The 21,944-nt window shown below is 39.9% G+C and overlaps 3 protein-coding genes across 3 annotated transcripts in view; all 3 read left to right on the forward strand.

The window, feature by feature from the left end:
* Positions 1 to 3,218: 3,218 nt before the first annotated feature.
* Positions 3,219 to 8,426, forward strand: LOC121738267. Its single transcript, XM_042130221.1, has 5 exons — positions 3,219 to 3,483; positions 3,550 to 3,729; positions 4,465 to 4,640; positions 5,086 to 5,176; positions 7,033 to 8,426. Exons 1-5 carry the CDS (start codon positions 3,219 to 3,221, stop codon positions 8,424 to 8,426), a joined length of 2,106 nt encoding a protein of 701 aa, XP_041986155.1.
* Positions 8,427 to 10,629: 2,203 nt separating this feature from the next.
* LOC121738125 (probable deoxyhypusine synthase) lies at positions 10,630 to 11,837 on the forward strand. Its single transcript, XM_042129997.1, has one exon. It carries the CDS (start codon positions 10,724 to 10,726, stop codon positions 11,834 to 11,836), a length of 1,113 nt encoding a protein of 370 aa, XP_041985931.1. The 5' UTR covers positions 10,630 to 10,723; the 3' UTR covers position 11,837.
* A 781-nt stretch (positions 11,838 to 12,618) lies between these two features.
* The window catches only part of LOC121738116 (tyrosine-protein kinase-like otk), a 67,316-nt gene continuing 57,990 nt past the window's right edge, over positions 12,619 to 21,944 (forward strand). The window contains exon 1 of the mRNA XM_042129970.1: positions 12,619 to 12,784. Within this exon, the coding sequence (XP_041985904.1) occupies positions 12,748 to 12,784 (37 nt within the window). The 5' untranslated portion in view covers positions 12,619 to 12,747. The remainder of the gene's footprint in view (positions 12,785 to 21,944) is intronic.

Raw genomic sequence — 21,944 nt, forward strand, 5'->3', positions numbered from 1 at the left:
CGACTTTAAATAGAATACTGTATTTTCTACTGATTGACATGCTGATTTCCGAAAACGGAAAACGAATTTGGTGGACTCCACTGTATTCTTAGGCATTACATTAGATAGTAAATTACAGTGGGGTCCTCACATCGCTAATCTTGCAGGTAAGCTCAGTTCTGCAGCATATGCAGTCAGAAAAATTAGGGAAATTTCTGATGAAGACACGGCAAGACTAGTTTATTTTAGTTATTTTCACAGTAGAATGTCTTATGGTATCCTTTTATGGGGAAACGCTGCCGACATCAATACAATTTTTGTGCTGCAGAAGCGAGCTATACGCTCAATTTATAAAATGTCAGCTTTTGAATCTCTGAGAGAAAAGTTTAAAGAAATTGGTATTCTAACTGTTGCTTCTCAATACATTTTGGATAATGTATTGTATGTTAGAAAGAATTTAACTAAATTTAAAACTAAAAGTGATAGTCACGGTAGAAACACTAGAAATAGGCACAAGCTGGAAATACCAGTGATCAGACTTAGCAAAATAAGTAAATCTTTTAAAGGTCAATGTATACGCCTTTACAATAAAATCCCGGAAAACGTTCAAAATCTATCAATTAATAAATTTAAAAAAGTAATTAAAGAACGTTTGTGTGCCAAAGCCTACTATACGGTCAAAGATTTCCTAAACGATAGCACATCTTGGGAGTAGGATGGCTGCTTGCAAGGCTGCTTCAACATTTATTATATGTGACTTACAATTGTGTATTCATATTGTATAGATTAAGTTATTTACATTGTAAATTTTATTTTTTTAAAAGACAAATTTTCCACTTTTTTACTAAAAAGTGGCCCCGTGCGAGTTTCTTACGCCGGTTCTTCTCGCCGGGTTAGTTCCCGAACCGGTGGTAGGCAACATGTAGTTCAACATTCTGAAAATATTTGATTCAAATTTATTCAGAAATAAAACAATTTTTATTTTTATTTATTTTATTTTTATTGAATTCGGAAATCTGCAAATGTGTATGCGGCTAGCCTACGGAAGCCATTCTCCGTATGTATTATCATGTTTTTTGTCCATCACTGTGTCACAGCCACTTTTTTGAAGCTATAACAATTACTGTAATTATTGTTGAGTCTTAGCAAGCAGATGCGTTTTGTGGACCGCATCTAGAGTTTCACACAAAGATTGAAAACTAAGGGACAAAATTTCTCCATATCCTGTGACCGCACTATACTTGTATAGAATGTTAAAATTGCAAATGTTCCCATATAACTTTTTTTTTTATATTCTAAGCACATTTTAATTACATAATCACATACAATCTATGTCACCTACTACTGGCTAGGTCGATCAGACTGCCTAGAAGTTTTATGCTTTTTTTTGATGACTTTCCTTAATATTGCACATATGTTTTGATGGTAATTATATCCATACTAATAATTTATATGCGAAAGTGTGTCTGTCTGTTACCTCTTCACGTGTAAGCCGCTGAACCGATTTTGCTGAAATTTTGTATGGATGGAAATGGATGAAAACTTTGAGTGTCAATAAAGGTCATAACGTGTCATACGTTATAGTGTCATACGTGGGAGAGCCATGCTTCGGCACGAATGGGCCGGCTCGACCGGAGAAATACCACGTTCTCACAGAAAACCAGCGTGAAACAGCGCTTGCGCTGTGTTTCGCCGAGTGAGTGAGTTTACCGGAGGCCCGATTCCCTTCCCTATCCTCCCCTATTCCCTTCCCTTCCAATTCCTACCCTCCCCTATTACCCTATTCCCTCTAAAAGGCCGGCAACGCACCTGCAGCTCTTCTGATGCTGCGAGTGTCCATGGGCGACGGAAGTTGCTTTCCATCAGGTGACCCGTTTGGTCGTTTGCCCCCTTATTTCATAAAAAAAAAAAAGGACATACCTAGGATATTTTTATCCTGGAAAATTGCCCGTTTCCTGCGTGATTAACGAATCTTGACGCAACGGAGTTGCGGGTGTCATCTAGTTACGAATTAAGTACGTTCTAAATTTTAACAAAAATTATACTTAAGAGCGCACATGATCCTAACTTGACTACATACTTAAACCTAGATCTCAAAATCTGTAAGGTCTAGAAAACTGATTTTTTGACACAAGTAACTTCAGTTCATGAAGATAAAAATGCTCAAGACGAAAACACGATTACTGAAAAAATGCTCGATAGTTTCTGTTGGCGACTGGCTGGACAGACCATTCTGTTTTTAAATATTGTATTTTTTACTTTTCTATGTCACATTTTTTCCTTTTGACGTCTTTACTGTTTTTGTGATTTAGTCTATCTTGGAACATTACAGTTGTCGCTTCACTTGGTGTTATCATTTGGTAGTTACAGTTTTCCTCATCTTCGTATCATACAGTCCATCTCTCCCGTCGTTATCATTTGGTCCTTCTTCGCTGTAATTTAGAACCATTTGGTCCTTCTTCGCTGTAATTTAGAACCATTATTTTGTCTTCATCGTAGTTTTAAAATCGTCTTAGTTCTAGTTCATTGTCGCCTTAGCGTAGTACTATCATTAATGCGTTGTAGTATCACCTTATTTCACTTTATTTGTAGTATCCTTCTCTTCACCGTAGCTTATTTTCGTCATTTACTTCACATTACATTTTAATCTTTCGTTTGCGCATTTTTTTTAGAACTTCATCATGTTGACGCGTTCTAAGAGTTCTAGAAAATCCATCGCAGAAGCGGCAACTGCCGAAGCCGAGCAAACCCAGTGCAGTGATCGTTCGCTTCACGACGTTCGCCTGGTTTCGAACACTGCTTCCGAGATTGACCCGGCATCATTGGCTGGGAGAGTCTTACAGCCCACAGACACAGCGCCTTCCGGCGCGTCGCCAGGGCCCGAGGCAGACGACCATCCCAGCCGGCGCCGAACAGGGGAGGCTTTCTTTCAAAGCACTAACGCGAGTTCTTGCAGTGGTCGAACCGGAAACGAGCGCACGCAGTCTTCGCGCTCTTCAGCAGCCGTAAGGGCAGAAAGGTTGGCCCTGGAGGCGGAGTGCACGCGGCAGCAACTGAAGCGGCAGCGCGAGCTCTCACAACGCGACGCCGAGCGCGAGCGCGAACTCGCGCGCCTGGAGGCCGAGGTCGAGCAAGCGGAGCTTCGTGCGAAGCTTGCCGCATCGGAGCTAAAAGATAAGTCTCGTTGTAGTTCTTACTCTAGTTTACGACGTACCGCGTCATGGGTACGCGGGCAAAACATGGCAATTGCAGGTGACAGGCCAGGTAGAACCCCAGCTGTGACTTTGGGAAACACCCAAGGTCCACCCGTACAGCTGGCGGATCTGACCTTCGAGGCCTTGTCACCACGTGCTACCGCCAACCCTTGCCCACCCACACAAATGACGGGTACTAACGGAGGACTACCGAGAGCTGATTCATCGTCTGAACCGATCGCTCGACTCGCCCAAGCCATCAATGCTCTCGCCGACCGCCCTAAAAGACCCGAACTGGTCCCCTTTGCTGGTGAATTAAGCCAATGGCTTGCCTTTAAATCCAGTTACGATAGAAGTAATGCAAATTTTTCCGCAGCGGAAAACATTTCGCGGCTGCAAAACGCGATTCGCGGACCCGCCTACCACTCCGTGGCGTCCTTGCTGTGGACGTCTCTTGACCCTCAGGAGATTATCGACGCCCTGCAGCAGACATACGCCCGGCCGGAAATTCTGGTGGCCCGAGAAATCTCGGACATACGAGGCAGTCCTAAGATAAGTACCCCTGAACATTTAAATGCACTTGCGAACAAACTGCGAAACTTAATTAGTACAATCAAAATTTTAAATCAAAATGACTACTTGTACTCGCCCGAGCTTTTCCGCTCTATTCTATTAAAACTAAACGAGCATACGAGGTCTCGATTTACCGACTTTGCCGCCGCTTGTATGCCTTCGTCTCAAAATATGACAAAATTGGAGACGTTGTCAAAATTTCTTTTAGCGGAGGCGGACAAACAACTTAAATATAACTTTGTATTCGATATTGTTAACGTGACGCCCAGGCCGCCTGTTTATACTATGCACAAAACCTTTCCCAAACGAGTTGAGTCGGTACACGCAACAACGTCCGGCAACTCCGTACCCACTTGTAGTTTTTGCAAGAAAGGACAACACCTCATAAGAGCGTGTCAACCATTCCTTTCTCTATCGGTAAGCGACAGGTGGCAGTGGGTAAAAGACTCAAAAGCGTGTTATCGATGTCTTAAAACTTACCCACACTCGTGGAATAACTGCCGCGGAACTAAACGCTGCGGGGTCGACGGATGTCTCAGACGACACCACGCACTACTTCATGGCCAAACTGACATTACATTACGCGCACCGGCCGACATGCAGGTAACCAATACCAGTACCGACGTTCAAAGTGCCGTCACAAGCGCCACCATACGTAACAGTAGCGAAACAGAAGCACCGCTACAGATATCTAATACTGACCTCCCACAATTTCCAGAAACTCCGCAGCCCGTCAACTTCCCGCGCGGCCTTTTTAAAATCATTGCGGTCACTATTGAGGGCCCCGACGGCGAGTATGAGACGACGGCACTACTGGACGAGGGCAGTACCGCGACGCTCATCGACAGCGAAGTAGCGACTCGTATCGGTGCTGTTCCCATCCGACAGGAGCGGGTCAGGTTAGAGGGGGTTGGCGATATGTCAAAGGTCGTGGACGTAAGTTATGTCAACTTCTACATCCGTGGTCGCAATAAAACCGAACGACACCTTGTCGAAAACGCAAGGGCCATTAAACCCCTCAATTTACGGGTGCGTAACGATAAAGTGAACGTGGTAAATTACGATCACTTGGCGGCTTTGTCCACCGACCTGACGACAAGCAGCGACCCCCCTTCCATACTTATCGGTGCCCCTGACTGGCATTTGACAGTCAGCCGTGAGGTGCGTTGTGGACGGAAAAATGAACCTGTCGCCTCGAGAACCCTCTTAGGGTGGGTACTCCACGGTGCCTCGTCTAACTCTTCCAAGCCAATGCAATTCGTGAACCAGCTCAACGTTCACCAGCACTGTGACGAGTTGGACGCCTTGATTAAAAGTCAATACGATATTGACTCTTTAGGCATTACAAAAAGCCTACCTCGCCAGAGCCTCGACGATGCACGCGCCGTCAGTATCATTGACGAGTCGGCTCGACGACTGGCGGATGGCAGGTTTGAAGTCGCTTTACCCTGGAAGGAGCACTTACCAAACGTTGTACCCGATAGTTACCCACAAGCGTTGTCCCGCCTTAAGGCTCTTGAAAGGCAAATGTCAAAGGACCCAAAGTTTGAAGTAGCGTTTAGAAAATTTATTACGGATATTCTATCTAAAGGATATGCCGAGGAATGCGAACCTAGTACCTACCACGGAAGCGACCAGCATCGTAGTCGCGTCCGCTGGTACCTACCTATATTTGGTGTCTTCCATCCGCAGAAAAAGAAGTTGAGAGCCGTTCACGATGCTGCCGCTACGACACGAGGTGTCAGTTTGAACAGCATGTTGTTACAGGGCCCGGACCTCCTGCGATCTTTGATAGATATACTATTCAGGTTTAGAGAAGGGCCCGTAGCTTTAAATGCGGATATAAAGGAGATGTTTCCCCAGATTAAAATAAGTCCTAAAGATAGGGACGCTCAGCGCTTTCTTTGGCGGTCAAACGGAGTGGTACGCGAGTATCGTATGTCGTCGATGATCTTTGGCGCCGTTTGTAGCCCTTTTATAGCGCTCCACCTTAAAGATAAAAACGCTAAAGAATTTCAATCGACTCACCCAGAAGCCTGCAGCGCCATCTTAAACGATCACTACATGGACGACTACCTATCTAGCCATTTTAACATCGCTGACGCAGCACGAATAGCTTCGGAGATAGTCATGGTTCACAAAAATTGCCAATTCGAAATGCGATCCTGGATCTCCAACGTACCAGACGCATTATCTAAAATTCCAAAAGAACTCCGAAGCGATTGTGATGACGTCTACTTACCCTCTAACAAGGAAGTAGGCGTTCTTGGCGTCAAATGGAATCCCGCCCGAGACACTCTCACCTTTCGGGCGACCACTGAAACGACTGACGAAGCCGTTACCAAACGAATTGTTCTCTCAAATGTGATGAAGCTGTACGACCCTTTAGGTCTTCTCATGCCCATCACAATTTGGGGGCGCATTCTTATACAAAAATTATGGCGCGAAGGCGTCGGCTGGGATACGCTACTGCCAAGTAAGTACGTAGAAGAATATAAAGCATGGTGTAAACTCCTAAGGGAAGCCTCCTCTATAGAGGTGCCACGATGCTACCTTCTCAACCTGGAGCGGAGTGACATTCAACTTCATGTCATTTCGGACGGTGGAGAACAAGCATACGCCTGTGTCGCCTTCTGGCGCGTGATGTACACAGATGGCACCGTGTCTGTAGCCCTAATCGGTAGTAAAGCGCGAGTGGCGCCACTAAAGCCGTTATCGATACCCCGATTAGAGCTACAAGCAGCGCTAATTGCATCACGTTTCTCGCAAACAATTAAAAGTGCCCACCGTCTAAAACCGTCGCGGACAATATTTTGGACGGATTCCACTACAGTTTTGAAGTGGATTAGGAGCGACGCGCGTAATTTTAAGCCCTTCGTAGCGCATAGGTTGGGAGAGATAGCGGAACTCTCCAACCCGTCTGATTGGAGATGGCTCCCTACCTCTCTCAACGTGGCTGACGATGCCACGAAGCCTAAAGTTTTGAAACTCGAGGCTAACCATAGATGGTTTTCTGGCCCGCCTTTCCTTTTGCAGACTGAGGACTTTTGGCCAAAGGAAACGCAAGCCAATACCGCGAACCTTTCAGATTCCGAATTAAAGCCAGAAATTGTTGGTCTTCTTACCGAAGAACCTTTTTCAAAATTCCCAGTGCCCGATCCGAGACGTTTTAGTAGTTGGCTGCGCCTTCTGCGATCCACTGCACGCGTTTATCAATTTGCTAGATTGTTTATGTCCAAAATAACTCGTTCGGCTGATCTTAATTCTTCAATTTTCATGTCCATAGGTCCAGGGAGCACCACGTCCCTTCTTCAACTTCTAGAGTCCGACCTCGCCTGGGCGGAGAAGACATTATTGAGACACTCGCAATGGGATTGCTTCGCCGAAGAAATCACACACCTGCGGGCCTCGCAGCCCCTCCCCAAAGCCAGCCGAATAGCGTCTCTCTGTGCGTTCCTGGACAAAGATAACCTCCTGCGGGCGGACACCCGCATCAAATTGGCATTAACGGCTACCGAAGACGTAAAAGCCCCAATAATATTGGACGGTCGGAGCCACATCGTGCGATTATTAATAATGGAACTCCACGTAAAGATGGGACACGGGTTTGACGAAACTGTTCTCAACGAGCTTCGACAAAGATTCCGAATTATTAACGCTAGAAAAACCATTAAAAGCGTCTCGAGCTCTTGCGCTGGGTGTCGAAGATTTAAGGGTCGCCCGGTCCTACCACCAACTGGAGACCTGCCCCTGGAGAGGCTGAACCACCACACAAGACCATTCACGTTCACTGGCCTAGACTATTTTGGTCCGTTCGCCGTAGCTGTGGGCCGTCGACAAGAAAAAAGGTACGTCGCCCTTTTCACATGCCTAGTCACGAGGGCTATACACCTGGAAGTGGTTACAACGTTATCTGCCGACGCCGCAATAGCGAGCCTAAGGCGGTTCATCGCTCGAAGAGGATCGCCCAAGCAGATCCTCTCTGACAACGGAACGAATTTTGTCGGTGCAAGCAAAGAAATGAGAAAACTCCACGGTGGCCCCGTTATTGACTTCGCTACGAATGGAAGAATACGATGGCGCTTCATCCCCCCGGCCGCGCCTTTTATGGGGGGGGCCTGGGAACGGTTAGTGCGCACCGTGAAGAACGCGCTCAAGACAACTCTCAAAAACAGGTCCCTCCCCAAAGAGGACACATTCAGAACATTGCTCTTAGAGGCTGAGGCAATCGTCAACTCCCGGCCACTGACGTACGTCCCCACGGCGACCGACGCTCCAGAAGCGATAACACCATTCCACTTTCTAATAGGCACGTCATCGGTGGTTCCTTGGACTAACGACCTGACAGATGGGGAGTTTTCACAACGCCAGGAGTGGCGGAAGGCACTTCGGCTGGCGGACCACTTCTGGGCTCGATGGCTGCGGGAGTACCTGCCAACGCTGAGAGAGAAACTGAAGGAGTCCCAACCATATCAAGACATAAAGGAGGGGGACGTGGTGCTGATCGTGGACCCTACCCTTCCGCGCGGCTTGTGGCCGCTAGCTAGGGTCTCGAGGACGTACCCCGGTCAGGACGGTCAAGTCCGCGTAGCGGACCTCCTCACAAAGGGAGGTACGCTGCGCCGACCGGCTAGAAAATTAATTGTACTGGAGGCCCAGCCAGTCGCCACCGAGTTTTAGTGTCCCACTGGGGGCGGGTATGTTGGCGACTGGCTGGACAGACCATTCTGTTTTTAAATATTGTATTTTTTACTTTTCTATGTCACATTTTTTCCTTTTGACGTCTTTACTGTTTTTGTGATTTAATCTATCTTGGAACATTACAGTTGTCGCTTCACTTGGTGTTATCATTTGGTAGTTACAGTTTTCCTCATCTTCGTATCATACAGTCCATCTCTCCCGTCGTTATCAGTTTCTTTTTTTACAAAAAACCTTGTTTTAGTCACATTTTTGCTTGGATCTTCGAAGTTTGCTGTCTTTTCTTTAATATTTTTTAGTATCTATACTTAATTCATAATCATAATACTTTTTTTCATAATCATTATAATATGTAGTTCGTCTTTTATTCAAGTAAAACCATGGAGCATATTTGCTCCGTGAGTAAAACTAACTTGGCGATGATTCCGCGTCGTCCTTTTTCTCCTGGCATATGAAAGACGGGCGTGAGTGTGAAGAGAGAAGGACGATGTTTGATTTTTTTAATCAAGAGCGCAAATTAAGAGTAATTTGACAAATGTAGGTGGTAGATTGGCCTCACACGTAACATTTAAATTAGTAGCATTATAGCCCACAACTTTGTTTACAATTAGATCTTTAATTGGCAACGTGTAAGTTATATAATGTAGTATGTTATATCATCGTTATTCGATGATGCAGTATGTAATTGATGTGGTTAACGTAATTTCCTTTTACTTGGAATTCGGCACACATAACTAGGTGTCTCAGTTAAGCCACAGTACTAAAAACCCCAAGACGGTGGCCGGTTACATTGAAACGAGGCCAGTTACGCTGGAGTATTATAGTGCCCAAGTGTGTGCGCTGTACACAAGAGCACTCTCATAACCCAGTGGGACGGAAAGCCGACACGACTGGCGAGAGATCAGGCGCAGGACCGACTTTTTACATGCCCATCCGACGCATGGGTCATCTTACTTGTCAGTCAGGTGATCTGCCTTCATTATCCAGTATCCTAACCAAACATGGAAATAACACGGGAATCGAACTCCGAGTAAAGAGACACGCTGTGATAGCACTGAACCACGAAGGCTATTTTTATTTTTACCACTAAGATTCTGTTACATCTATTCTATAAATAAATTACTCACCATATTTTTGTTCTAAGAATACAGACGGTATGAATTCTGAAACAAAAAAAAATATGAAATATATTTTCAGGTCCTTATTTAGTAATATTATAAATGCAAAAGTTTATAATACATATTATGCGTTAAGACTTAAGTTTGGACTTAAGAGGTAAGCCTAGATTGAAAGGGGGGGAGGGGGGGGGGGGTTCGTTTGGCCTAGTTGTGTTGTTTTATTGCTGACTAAATGACGCCCGCAACTTCGTTGCACCAAAATTCGTTTATCGCGCGGGAACCGTACATTTTTTCGGGACTCAAAATACCTCTAAGTACTTATACCAAATTTCAACAAAATCGGTTCAGCCGTTTAGGTGTGAAGCGGTACCTAATAGACAGACAGACAGACACACTTTCGCATTTATAATACTAGTATGGATATGTATGGATTGTGAAAATATCAAGTCTTCTCTTTCGGATGTACGCAGAAAGAGATATGGCATATTTTATCCAGACTGGAGTATGTGGCATACGTATGTGGCATGGCAGAAGGAAAGGTCATTGAAGTAATATTAATAGTTCAATAGGAAATGTACCTATTTTGTCATAGTTGAGCTCAGCTCAGCTCTCGATTTTTATAGTATGATATTACGAAAGTTTAAACGATACTTATAATAATGTATCTGTCTAGTAATCTGTTTATTCCGTCTTAATTCTTATCTGTAAAGAGTAAACATACAACAACAAAAATATAGGTATTTACATTCGTGTCAAATAAAATATAATGCTTTAACTTTTCTATGTCAATGAATGCCATCCATGGACAATCAAAATCACATTGATAATGAAAACGATAAAATTGCCTTTTCCGACTTTATACTTCAGTACGTTTACTGCGATTGCTAGCCTGTAAGGTGCGATAGCCTGTAAAGTGTAAGGTAAGCCTGACAGATATTATTTATATAAAAAATTGCTTGCAATTCTTTCACTATAATGAGTAAAACAAGAAGAGGGAAGTACAATTGACACTTGACAGTTGACAGATGTCAGCTGTCTTCTGTCAAATATCTCCTGTCAGGTGCCAAGTGTCAAAAAGCGTAAACATTTGATTCCGTGAAAAATCTTTAAATACTACGTGTGCGTGCAAATTAAATTTAAATGAAAAGAGTTTAGTACACAATGGACCCTTCAGCCATCGAAAAACCGAAGATTCAAGCGCCAGATGTTGCGGTGAAAGCCGTTTTGGTGCCGAGTCAAGAACTCCCAGCCGAAACGCCTATTGTGACTGGGTACGACTGGGAAAATGGTACTGACTACAATAAGCTACTAGATTCCTACACCACCTCGGGTTTCCAAGCCACCAGCTTCGGCAAGGCTGTTACAGAAATCAATAAAATGCTAAAATGTCGCTCTATACCCCTCACCGAAGAAAAATGCGACGCGTATGAGGAAGACAGCTTTATAAAGAAAAAAACAAACTGCACTATATTCCTAGGATACACGAGTAACATGATATCATCGGGCCTACGCGATACAATACGGTTTTTGGTGAGAAATAAACTCGTAGACTGTGTTGTGACTACCGCGGGTGGAGTCGAGGAAGATCTTATAAAATGTCTCGCTCCAACCTATGTAGGAGACTTCAACTTGAGTGGCAAAGTACTGAGGACTCGTGGGATAAATAGGATTGGTAATTTATTAGTACCAAATGACAACTACTGTCAGTTTGAGGACTGGGTAACTCCGTTACTCGATGAAATGTTAAATGAGCAATTTGAGGATGGCACAGTGTGGTCTCCATCCAAAATAATAGCTCGGCTCGGTGAGAGAATCAACGATGAAAGCTCTGTATGCTACTGGGCTGCTCGGAATAACATTCCAATATTTAGTCCTGCGTTAACAGATGGTTCTTTGGGCGACATGATGTATTTCCACTCCTACAAGAGACCAGGACTTGTCATAGATATTTTAAGTGATCTAAGAAGGTTGAATACAATGGCAGTTAAAGCTGACAACACAGGAATGATAATCCTCGGTGGAGGCGTTATCAAACATCATATTTGTAATGCCAACCTGATGCGAAATGGTGCCGACTTTGCCGTATACGTGAACACGGCTAGTGAATTTGACGGAAGCGACGCCGGCGCGAGGCCAGATGAAGCGGTCTCCTGGGGAAAGATACGACCTAACGCGACTCCTGTCAAACTGTATGCGGACGCCACACTCGTATTCCCTCTGCTTGTTGCTCAGACATTCGCTAAACACCATTTCAGTAGTAAAAAGAATGTGTAAATTGCTGTTTTATTTGTACTTATGTTATAATTTATAATATTATGTACTACTTAAAGTATAATATTAGAAAACTACAGTGATTTTAATGTTTACTCGTCTGAAGAGTTAGAGATGTAAGAAGAAGTTTTAAAATAATATTTTAAACTAATTATACCTAATCATACCAACAATAAAACATTATTTTTCAATGAAAAGTTAATTTGCAAATTGCAGCATTTCTGTATTTCATGTCTACAGCGCCATCTATGATTCAACTTAAGAACTATCTTTATTGACTATTTTCAAGGTACGGTACCTGTTTCTAATCTTTCATTGAATTATTAATTTTATTTTCATTTTCAAATAAATAAAAGACTCCATCAAAGTACATTTTAGTAATTTAGGACAATTAATAACAAAAAGTTCGAATGATTAGAGCTCGATAGATGCGAATGAACTTTTGATTACATTGTGAAGTTGGCGATGTCTGGTATCAAAACGTCATGAAGCTAGCTGCTAATGCTTGGCGCTAGTGAGTCCTATATGATGTTTCGACCAATCGGAACACAGATATAGATTAGAGCTTAAAGCTCTGAGGGCTGTGATTGGTCGAAACTGACTTTAAAATGCCAATTTGTAATGGCGTCTCTAGTTTCCAAAATTAGCCGCAAAGTAGACATTTTGCTCGTCGAAAGCTATGTATGTGTTTGTGTATTTTGTGATTGTGTGCCATACGTGTAGTCCTTGAAATTGAATAATTTTGAAATCAAAATCGGCTTCAAGTTCGCTCAAGCTTTCGGCGCGGTACGACGTACCCGTTTCGTGTAAAAAAAAACATATTTTATCAATTTCTAAATGTAAAAATCATGTGTAGTGCGTTTTAAATGTGTTTCACGTATTCACCAACGCGATAATAGCGGCAAAGTGTAAAAATGTGGAAGTGCGTCGTGTTCTTTTTGCTTTTTTGTGGTAAGTTGTCGGTGCATCCTTGCTCTTGCTATTTTTAACTGCTATTCCGGACTTATTAATGTATATTTCGTTAGGAAATGGTATTGCTTCCTTTGATGTTGACAAGGCAAGAATATGTTTATTTACAGGACGTACTTTGAAGTCGTTCTAATCTTATTTCCTTACAAGTGATTTCAAGTCGTATTCCTATAATAAGACAAAGATTTAACAAAGATCTTTGATTGTATGATCTTATTGGTCTTATATTTGTTTCATGAAGTTTCATACTAATAATGTAATTGAGAAATGAAGTCCGTTTATCTGATTACCTCTTCTCACTGAATCCACTAAACTGATTTTGATACATTTTGGTATGGAGATAAGTACTTTGAGTCCCAGGGAAGGACGTCGCATAGTTTAATCCCTGTAAAAAGTATGATTCACTCTATATAAACTTAAGAAGTTGTTTCCAATAAGAATTTTTGTTTATCAATATTTAATCATATTCTGTCTGATTCAAGTCTTTTTGAATATAAACGCTTAAATATTCTTCAAACACGAGTTCCTAAATGTTTTATTTTATGGAAATTAGAAGAAAACTAAAGTCCAGCAGAAATCATTCCCTGATTTTGTAAGTTATAATGTATACTAGATGATACCCGCATCTCACTTGCGCCGATATTGTTTACCACAAAGGAACCGTACATTTTCGGGATGAAAATTATCCTATGGCCTCTCCTGGGACTTAAAGTATCTCCATACCAAATTTCAACAAAATGGGTTCAGCCGTTTCTGCGTGAAGAGGTAACAAACAGCGGGGCTAAAATGTTCGCTTTGAAGAATCATATTATGAATCATGTTATGATTCATTCTTCTAAAATCGCAAAATGCAAGTCTGTTTGCAATTCATATTTAGTAATTCGTACTAATTTGACATTTGTCAGTTTGACGGTTTTGACAATTCATTGAGAGGAATGCTGAGAGGAATTCAATTGCTGAATTGATTGAGAGGAATTGCTAAATGTGACCATTTTAGCCCCGCAGACAGAATTACTCAGTTTCAATTCATATTGATTAAAATAAAAGCATAGTTTATGCTGCTATAATGCTACTAATTGAAATTTATTACTGATTAGCATTATAGAAATTTTGCCTTTAGATCAAAAAGATTTGAAACTAATATTTGTGGAATCAGAGGTATTTTATTTTTAGTTTCAGTTAAATATTTTTGAAAGCAATAAGAAAAGTATTTATTACGTTATTTAAAAAATCATTCAATCATCAGACAAAACGGATTTGTCTGTCTGTCCGTCCGTATGTCACAGCCACTTTTCTCCGAAACTATAGAGCTATATTTCTAAGATTGATTTGAAAGGGATGATGCCACTTTTTAATTTCTTCATTTTTTTGACAAACTAGACTACTGAAGATATGTAAAAATCGTGCTAAGATAATAGATAGAAATATATTATGTATTGTATGTCTGTTTATTTACAAGCTATAGGTCAAGGGTCACCAATTAATTTTGCTCGGGGTCCGTTTTAAGACATGAAATAACCTTCGCGGTCCACACATTTTACATAAAAAAAATTATTAATAAAAAGGTAATTAAGGAAATTACAAAGGTATTTTTTAGATATCAATGAGAAAAGTAACCATTTTTTGTAGCTAATTATCTCTCTGAAGTTTGGAGTGAAATATTGGTGCAAGCTATAGATATTGACATTAAATCCTGGAGATGTTGAAGTCCTAAGAACAAAGATCATCTTTGAACATGCTCGGTCCGCACACAATGGATCGGCGGTCCGGATGCGGACCCCGGTCCGCCATTTGGTGACCCCTGCTATAGGTAATGCAGTAGTAAAATTTATATAGGTTGACATTTTCAAATTTAATTTTTTAAGTACCAACCATGCTAAAAATATGATTAAATATTTAACAAGGACAAGAAAGTAACTCACCAACATTTTTAAATGCTGATATTATGGTAAAATGCAGCAAATTCCCAAATAAAACCATACTCCTCCACAAAAAGGCAAATACTTATTATAGTAAACCACTAGTAATTTACATAGCTATCAAAACAACTGCACTTAATTCAACAAAAAACTTGCAAAAGGAAACATATTGGTTTAAAAATATGCAGATGCAAACCTGAATTCCATATTCAAATGACTTTTTTTTTTCACATGGTAGATGCAATGCTATATTATAGCTTTTTGCTGCAATGCCATTAATTTTACATAAATGTTTCTTAATGTTATTCCCAAGCTTTCATTATCATAATTGTTGGATTCAAATACAGTTTTCCTCATTTTATGCTCAATAGGATCTGTATTTTATAGGAATCAAGTTTGTAGATTGCGGTTTGCAAGAATTTTAATTTGTTCTTCTTCTTCTTCTGTGCTTCTGTCGATACTCCTGTTTTTTTTTTTTGACGGAAAGACTAAAATTTCAAGAGCCCTACACTGTCTTATTATAATTACGACTGCATTTTGTAAGATGAGGGCGCTCACGTATCTCGTGCTCTTGAGCACTAAAGAAAAACTCGGGTTATGGCGTTTTAAGCAATGTACATAGAGAGTGGGGATTGAGACAAAAATACATGAATAAATGATAAGGCTCAACTCACACTGGCGCAGTCGAAGTTTATGCAAAAAACAACGAGTTCCGAAGTCCGAACTACTGGATTGATCAGTCATCATAGACTCATAGTTTGTAAAATTATCTATCCGCTATAGGCTCTTTAGGCGCAAAAATGTATGGTTCCCGTAGAATTTTATTTTGCGTGTCTAATATTTCGTCTTCGTAATACAAGTAAGACTTGGGTTACATGCTACTTGCTCAGTCTAGCATCAGTTCGTTTCGACTTAGACTGACGCCAGAATTGTATGAAAAATACATCCTGTTACACCAGTATTTCCCAAAATCTACGCGAGACTCGAAGGGGTTATTTCCGATTAGGCGCGTTAGGCGTAAAGAAGGCTAGACAGAACGATATTTGACCTCGACACTTTTCTATTAGTACCTGCATGGTAGGGACAGAGAACGTTGATAGTATTCCTGTGCGTCAACTAGATAGCGTTTTTTTAAATAATTTTTTTGAGTGTATAATTTATTGTATACCTACAGGTTTTTTGAACATAAGAAATAACTTCGTTCCATTCGGGTGTCCCTTGACACCTCTCAAGTTTTTTCTCCGGACTAAAATATTTAAGACATCCAGCCGATGATAGTGATGATGACAAACTCTTTCGAATTTTCACTCGCCGTTAAAACTTTTCTATATCGTTAAGCGACACTTGAGTTGTGCGATTTTATTTAGCCTTTATCCCGTTGTATTAAGAACTATATCGGAGGTACAATAAACGTGAACGTAGCTGTAACCGCCGCACACTCGTTACGGGAAGTATCGACGAAATAAGAAGTGCTTTTAGATGTTGAACATATGCCAAGAAAATTTTATATTATAAGTAGACATAGAATTATATTATGCACCATCAAAGTGCCGATATGCGCATGCAAATATTGCACTTAGAATCAGTGCCGTAAATAGGGCGGTGCCACTGGTGCCCAGGCACAGGGCGTAGACTCTGAGGGGGGCGCAAGAATGACCAAGCAGACTCTTATTCTTTCGAATTGCTCCCGATAAGTATTTCCCGCTGCGCCCCAGAGATGTTTTCATACCCGAACATAATATCGCACGCTGAGAACGAAAGTGACCGATATCAAAATTTTGGTTAAATGAGTTAAATATACAGAATGACTTAAAAAAGTACAATCTATCATACTTATAATAGAAAACTGGCTAATTATGGTAAGAAAAGGATAGAGCTATATTTCGGTCTCTTTGTCACTCAAGCATTCCCGCCTCCCGCGCCCGAATCAAAGTGACGAAATCAGTGTTGCACCGTGAGTTGTCGTAGCAGGACGTTACAAGTTTAGTACCGCAGTAACCGATTACGCCTTGAGTCTGTTTATTTGTCAATGTTGGAGGTAAGTTACGTTACAATTTATATTCATAAACTGACCGATTTAGATTTAGGTCCCTTTTATGTTTTGTGTATTAGCAATTCCAGTGGCATATGTCAAATTTGGTCACCTATTTATTAAGAAATTAGTCTAAGTGATGGTCCCATTTTGAAACAGGTCTGTTTAGTTAATAAGTATACTCTTAAATATTTTGTGCTATTCAAAAGAAAGTCTGTTTAATATTTTCAAGTTTGTTTTTCAATAGGCACATCCAGTAATAGTGCAGTTCATTACTTTTTTCAGTGTTTAATGTTTTCTACTGAGTCAGCTATCCCAAAAGCTAAAAATGAAAAGAAGCGCTTTAATTCTTCAAATGGTGGAGGATAGACAGCAAAATGAGGTAATTTGGGATACTATTTATTTATGCTTCGTTTTTTGTCAGTAGTTGTTTATTGTTAGTAAAATAATTTAATATTATACTTGCTTGCTGAATCTTAAAGAGGCTTTGGAAATCGACAAAGAAAACATTCAATCATCGAAAATACATCTCCACGTCTGGGCCAAGAACATCAGATAATACAAAACCCAAGCAAAAAATCAAATCCTTTAAATGTAAGTTATTAATTTCAATGTAAGACATGGGTCATTAACATCAACTTTTCTATCTTATGATAAAATGTTAAATTATTCATGTTTCAGGAGCCTGAAAGAGCTTGTCAAGAAATAAATACAGAACCAGACATTACTGACAAAACTTCGGAAACTACAGATGCTGTCCGACCACGTTCAAGAAGTTCCAGTACGAGCAGTTCTTCATCCTCAAGTAGTAGCAGTACTTCATCATCTTCAAGTACTTCAGTTATAAGTGAATTTCAAAATACAACTATTCCTGGTCCTAGTACCAGCAATTTAAGACCAGGTAACCCACGTTTATACGCTCAATCACCAATACACCCAAATGAAAGTGAACTGATCCAACATACCGTGCTGTAAATTCTAATCAAAGAAGGAGACGTGTTTCCAGTACTAGCTCTTCATCTTCTGATTCTTCGGGTCAACCGCAACCCTCAAAAAGTAGGAAGCGTAAAAGGAACCCTGGTAACTGGAAACAGAATCAGACAAAATAATCACGAAACTCCGGAAAAAGTTACAGGTCTTTGTCCAAATCAAAAAAAATCATTCCAGCTAAGCATGTGAAAGGAACATGTACGAGCAAGTGTAGACTTAAATGTTTTGATAACATAAAAGAGGATGAGAGGTCTAATCTGTTTAAATCCTATTGGGGATTGTCAAATTTGGAACTACAGCGTGCTTTTATTAGATCTTGCATGATAGAAGTGCAACCTAGGTACAGGTATTCAAATGCTCAAAACCCCCGCCTTCCAAACAACGCCTTTTATTTTACAGTAAATGGCAAAAAGATCCGTGCTTGCAAATTGTTTTTCATAAACACTTTGGACATAACGGACAGACAGTTGAGAACCGTTAAGAGTAAAACCAATAGCCATGGTATCGTAGAGCCTGAGGGTAGAGGAAAGCATGACAACAAAAAGAGGGTAGACCCTGAATTGCTCCAAAGCATCAGGAAACACATAGAGTCCATACCGAGGGTAGAATCTCACTATTTAGGAGCTACTTCAAGTAGGGAGTACATATCTGACAGCAAAACTATATGGGACCTCTGGACTGATTTTAACAATGATCAAAAAGAAAAAAGTCTGCCACAGTGCGACTATTGGTTATACTTGAACACTTTTAACAAAGACTTATATATAAGTTTTTTTCAGCCGAAAAAAGACAGGTGTGAAACGTGTGTTGCGTACGAACTTGCTCCCGAAAGTAACAAAACACTGCTCAAGCCGAACTATGATAAACACCTCCAAGAAAAAGAGCTTTGTCGCCAAGAAAAACGGACAGACCGACGAAACATTGACGAGACCCACATTTGCGCAATTTATGATTTACAGTCCGTCATGTTATGTCCCAGTCCAAGTTATTTTTACTATTCTTCAAAAATAAACTGTCTTGATTTCACAATAACAGAATTAAAAAATGGGGAAGAGGATAAAAAGTCTTACGGAGACGTTTACTGTTATTTTTGGGACGAGACCCAGGGACAAAGGGGAGCCAATGAAATAGGCTCATGTATTTTTGATTACTTACGAACTCTTAGCGCAAAAAACGCAGATAAAAAGTTACATGTAACTTTTTATTCTGAAAACTGCACTGGCCAGAAGAACGCTATATATACGCATACGCTGTCGCTCATTTTGGTAACATCGAAAGTATAACCCATAAGTATCTATTAAAAGGGCACACCCAAAATGAAGCAGATAATGTGCATAGTTTGATTGAAAAAGAAATCAAGAAGAACGAAAAAGCAGGGCCTATATACATACCAGTTCAATTTGCTACCTTGATCAAAAGCGCTCGGAAGTCTGGACAACCTTTCATAGTCAAAGAAGTTAATTATGAATTCTTCTTAAATCTCAAACTACTTCAGGAGCAGTGGGGATACAACTTTAAGGAAAACCTCCATAAAGAAACAGTTTTGTGGAATGATCTTAAAGTACTTAAATTTGATAAGGCGGAGATGTTTCACTTTTATTACAAAACATCATACTCCGATGAGATTTTTTCTCAAATTGACATGAGGAATAAACGTAAAAAATTATGGGTTTCAAAGAAATTGTACTTGAACAGCTATATGAGCATGCACTTGAGTTAAAAGAAAATAAAAGAAAAGATCTCAAAGATTTAGTCAGAAAAAATTTAATACCTACTATTTACGCCAGTTTTTATAATACTTTGTGAGTAACTAAACTTAAAAATAATAATAAATAACATGGAAACATACGAGTATTAAGTGCTTATTATTAGGAGTAATATTAAAATATAAAATTTAAAGTGGTATTACTATGTCATACTCAAAAAGCAAAGTCTGAATTAGTGTATTAAGCAAAGTTTAATTAAAATGATTTGATGACTATGACTACAAGACTGTTTAAACTGATAAGTTAGTGCTAATAATACAATTAATTTAAGAATTACTTATCTAAACCAGTGAAAACAGTAGGTAGGTACTCATTGTTTTGTTTATCTAAGTTAGTGTATTAAGCAGAGTTTAATTAAAATTATTTGATTTGGTTATACAACCGAATTGTAATTACAAAACTGTACTAAGTACTATGTTAGACTGATAAGTTAGTGCTAATAACGGCATATTGTTGAATTCGACAAATACTTTATTGTTGTTACAGAAATATTATCGTGATAGATGTTACCTATGTTATATTTAGGAATTACTATCGAAACCAGTGAAAGCATGGTTTGGTTAATGTTGTCATTTGTTTAGCCTTGTTTCCTACCAATTTTTGATACGATTTTGGTATTATTTTGTTTAGTGTGATGATTACAGGTTCCTATGTTGTCTAAGAAGTGATTTAATAAATGCCATTTAACTCTACTTCACTGTCTTATTCGGCTCTTTTGAGAAAATATACAAAATCATAAGAGGGAAACTGACTGATTTTTAGAAATAACCTTTTTTTCTTAAGCAATATTATAAATGAACAGACCTTTACCTAAAAAGGTCAGTAGACATAAAGAAACTTCTAATACTAAAGTGACCTATTTTTCCGAGTTTTTTTTCAAGCGCTATTTTATATAGGAAAATAATATTATTTGGCAAAAAATATTTTGTATATCTAAAGCTATTAAGTCAAACAATATAATGCAAAAGAAATTTATAACTTTCGTAATCATGTTTTAGTGTAATCGTAAAATGAACAGAAAATGCTTAGTCCCACAGACACATTTTCGTCTTTTCCCAAAAATTGCCAATTTCGAGTTGAGTCACTTTCGTTCTCAGCGTGCGATATAACCTTCTCCTTTTTGGAAGCCAGTTAAAAAACAAGGGTGCAGTATAAGCTCGCACAGGGCGCAAAAAAGGCTATTTACGGCACTGCTTAAAATTTGCCGAAATATGCACAGTGAAAAGTCATATTATTAACTGGCGCACGAGCAGACGACAGCCAGACTTTCGTACGTTTAATTAAAGTCTTAATTTATCCAAATTAAAAGAAAAAAAAGTCTTAAGAGGAGTCCACATCGCCATTTTTCCATACAAACGTTGTCCCCTGTTTCCTCCCTGGATAATGCCGGTAGAGTTATGATTTTTTCCTGAATATTACCATGTCCCTATGTTTTCTTTTTTTTTTCATAATTTTATTATTAAAAAAGATAAGAACGTTCAAAACCCCAAAGAAATGGCCAGATTTTCCTCTGTGTTCAAACACCCAGAAAACAAAACTGGCTAGAATATACAAAAAAAAAATAAAACATAGGAACACAGCTCAAGCCTTGCTTTAATTCTTAATAAAAAAGTACTTAAATCGGTAAAGTTATGGAGAAGGAATCAGCGGACAACGAATCGGAAGATTTTCTGTCCTTTTATTAGAACTTTTGTCTCTATCGCGCTCTGCGGTGGGAGACTTGAGATTGGTATGACAGCAATACATTTTCAAATACCTATTTTCAATTTCTCTCGCCCTTGGTGTATCCTCTTAATTTTTAAATATTCGTTCGAATCTCGTCGGCTGACAGCTGTATCGTCCGGAAATACCTGACCGTTTTAAACAAAACCTACATCTCTACCTGCTCTATAATTTGTTTGTTTTTTATTTGAACTCATAAAAGGTTCCTCCCTCGATGGTGAAATATAATTATTGGTTTGAGTTAATGATTTATTAGTACAGTCATTCTCAAAGTGTGCTCCGCGAAGCCCGGGGGCGAAACATAAATTATTGTTTTTAGAAATGTAATATTCAGACACCAGCATAATTCATTCATCCAAAGACAAAACATTATTTTTTTGGGGGGTTAAAAATGTCACATTTTAAAGGATGCGCGTATCGCACACTGTGTCGGGGCGCAGCGGATTTCCGCTTCCATACAAATTGTATGGAGATTGGAGGCGGATTTTTGCGATGAGCCCCGGCACTGCCCGTCTCAGTGTGCTCACTCCTTAAAAGGGCTCTGCCATCAAAAAAGTTTGAGAAATGCTGTAGATAGATAATTTATAATTAACTAAGTTATTTCACGTCGTATTTCTTTGAAAGAAAGAAAGGTTGTCATTTTTTCATTACTTTATTTTCAATGAAACCGCATGCATAACTCCCACACCGGTTTTGGTGACGGTGGCCAGTTT

The sequence above is a fragment of the Aricia agestis genome, chromosome 22 (genome assembly GCF_905147365.1).
Source record: "Aricia agestis chromosome 22, ilAriAges1.1, whole genome shotgun sequence".
In the NCBI taxonomy this organism is placed as follows: domain Eukaryota; kingdom Metazoa; phylum Arthropoda; class Insecta; order Lepidoptera; family Lycaenidae; genus Aricia; species Aricia agestis.

Coding starts and splice junctions, on each gene's coding strand:
- LOC121738267 (XM_042130221.1), top strand. CDS start 3,219: ATGGCAATTGCAGGTGACAGGCCAGGTAGAACCCCAGCTGTGACTTTG. Junction 3,730..4,464: donor ACGAGGCAGTCCTAAGATAA/GTACCCCTGAAC, acceptor CACAATTTCCAG/AAACTCCGCAGCCCGTCAAC. Junction 4,641..5,085: donor TTCCCATCCGACAGGAGCGG/GTCAGGTTAGAG, acceptor TTGACTCTTTAG/GCATTACAAAAAGCCTACCT.
- LOC121738125 (XM_042129997.1), top strand. CDS start 10,724: ATGGACCCTTCAGCCATCGAAAAACCGAAGATTCAAGCGCCAGATGTT.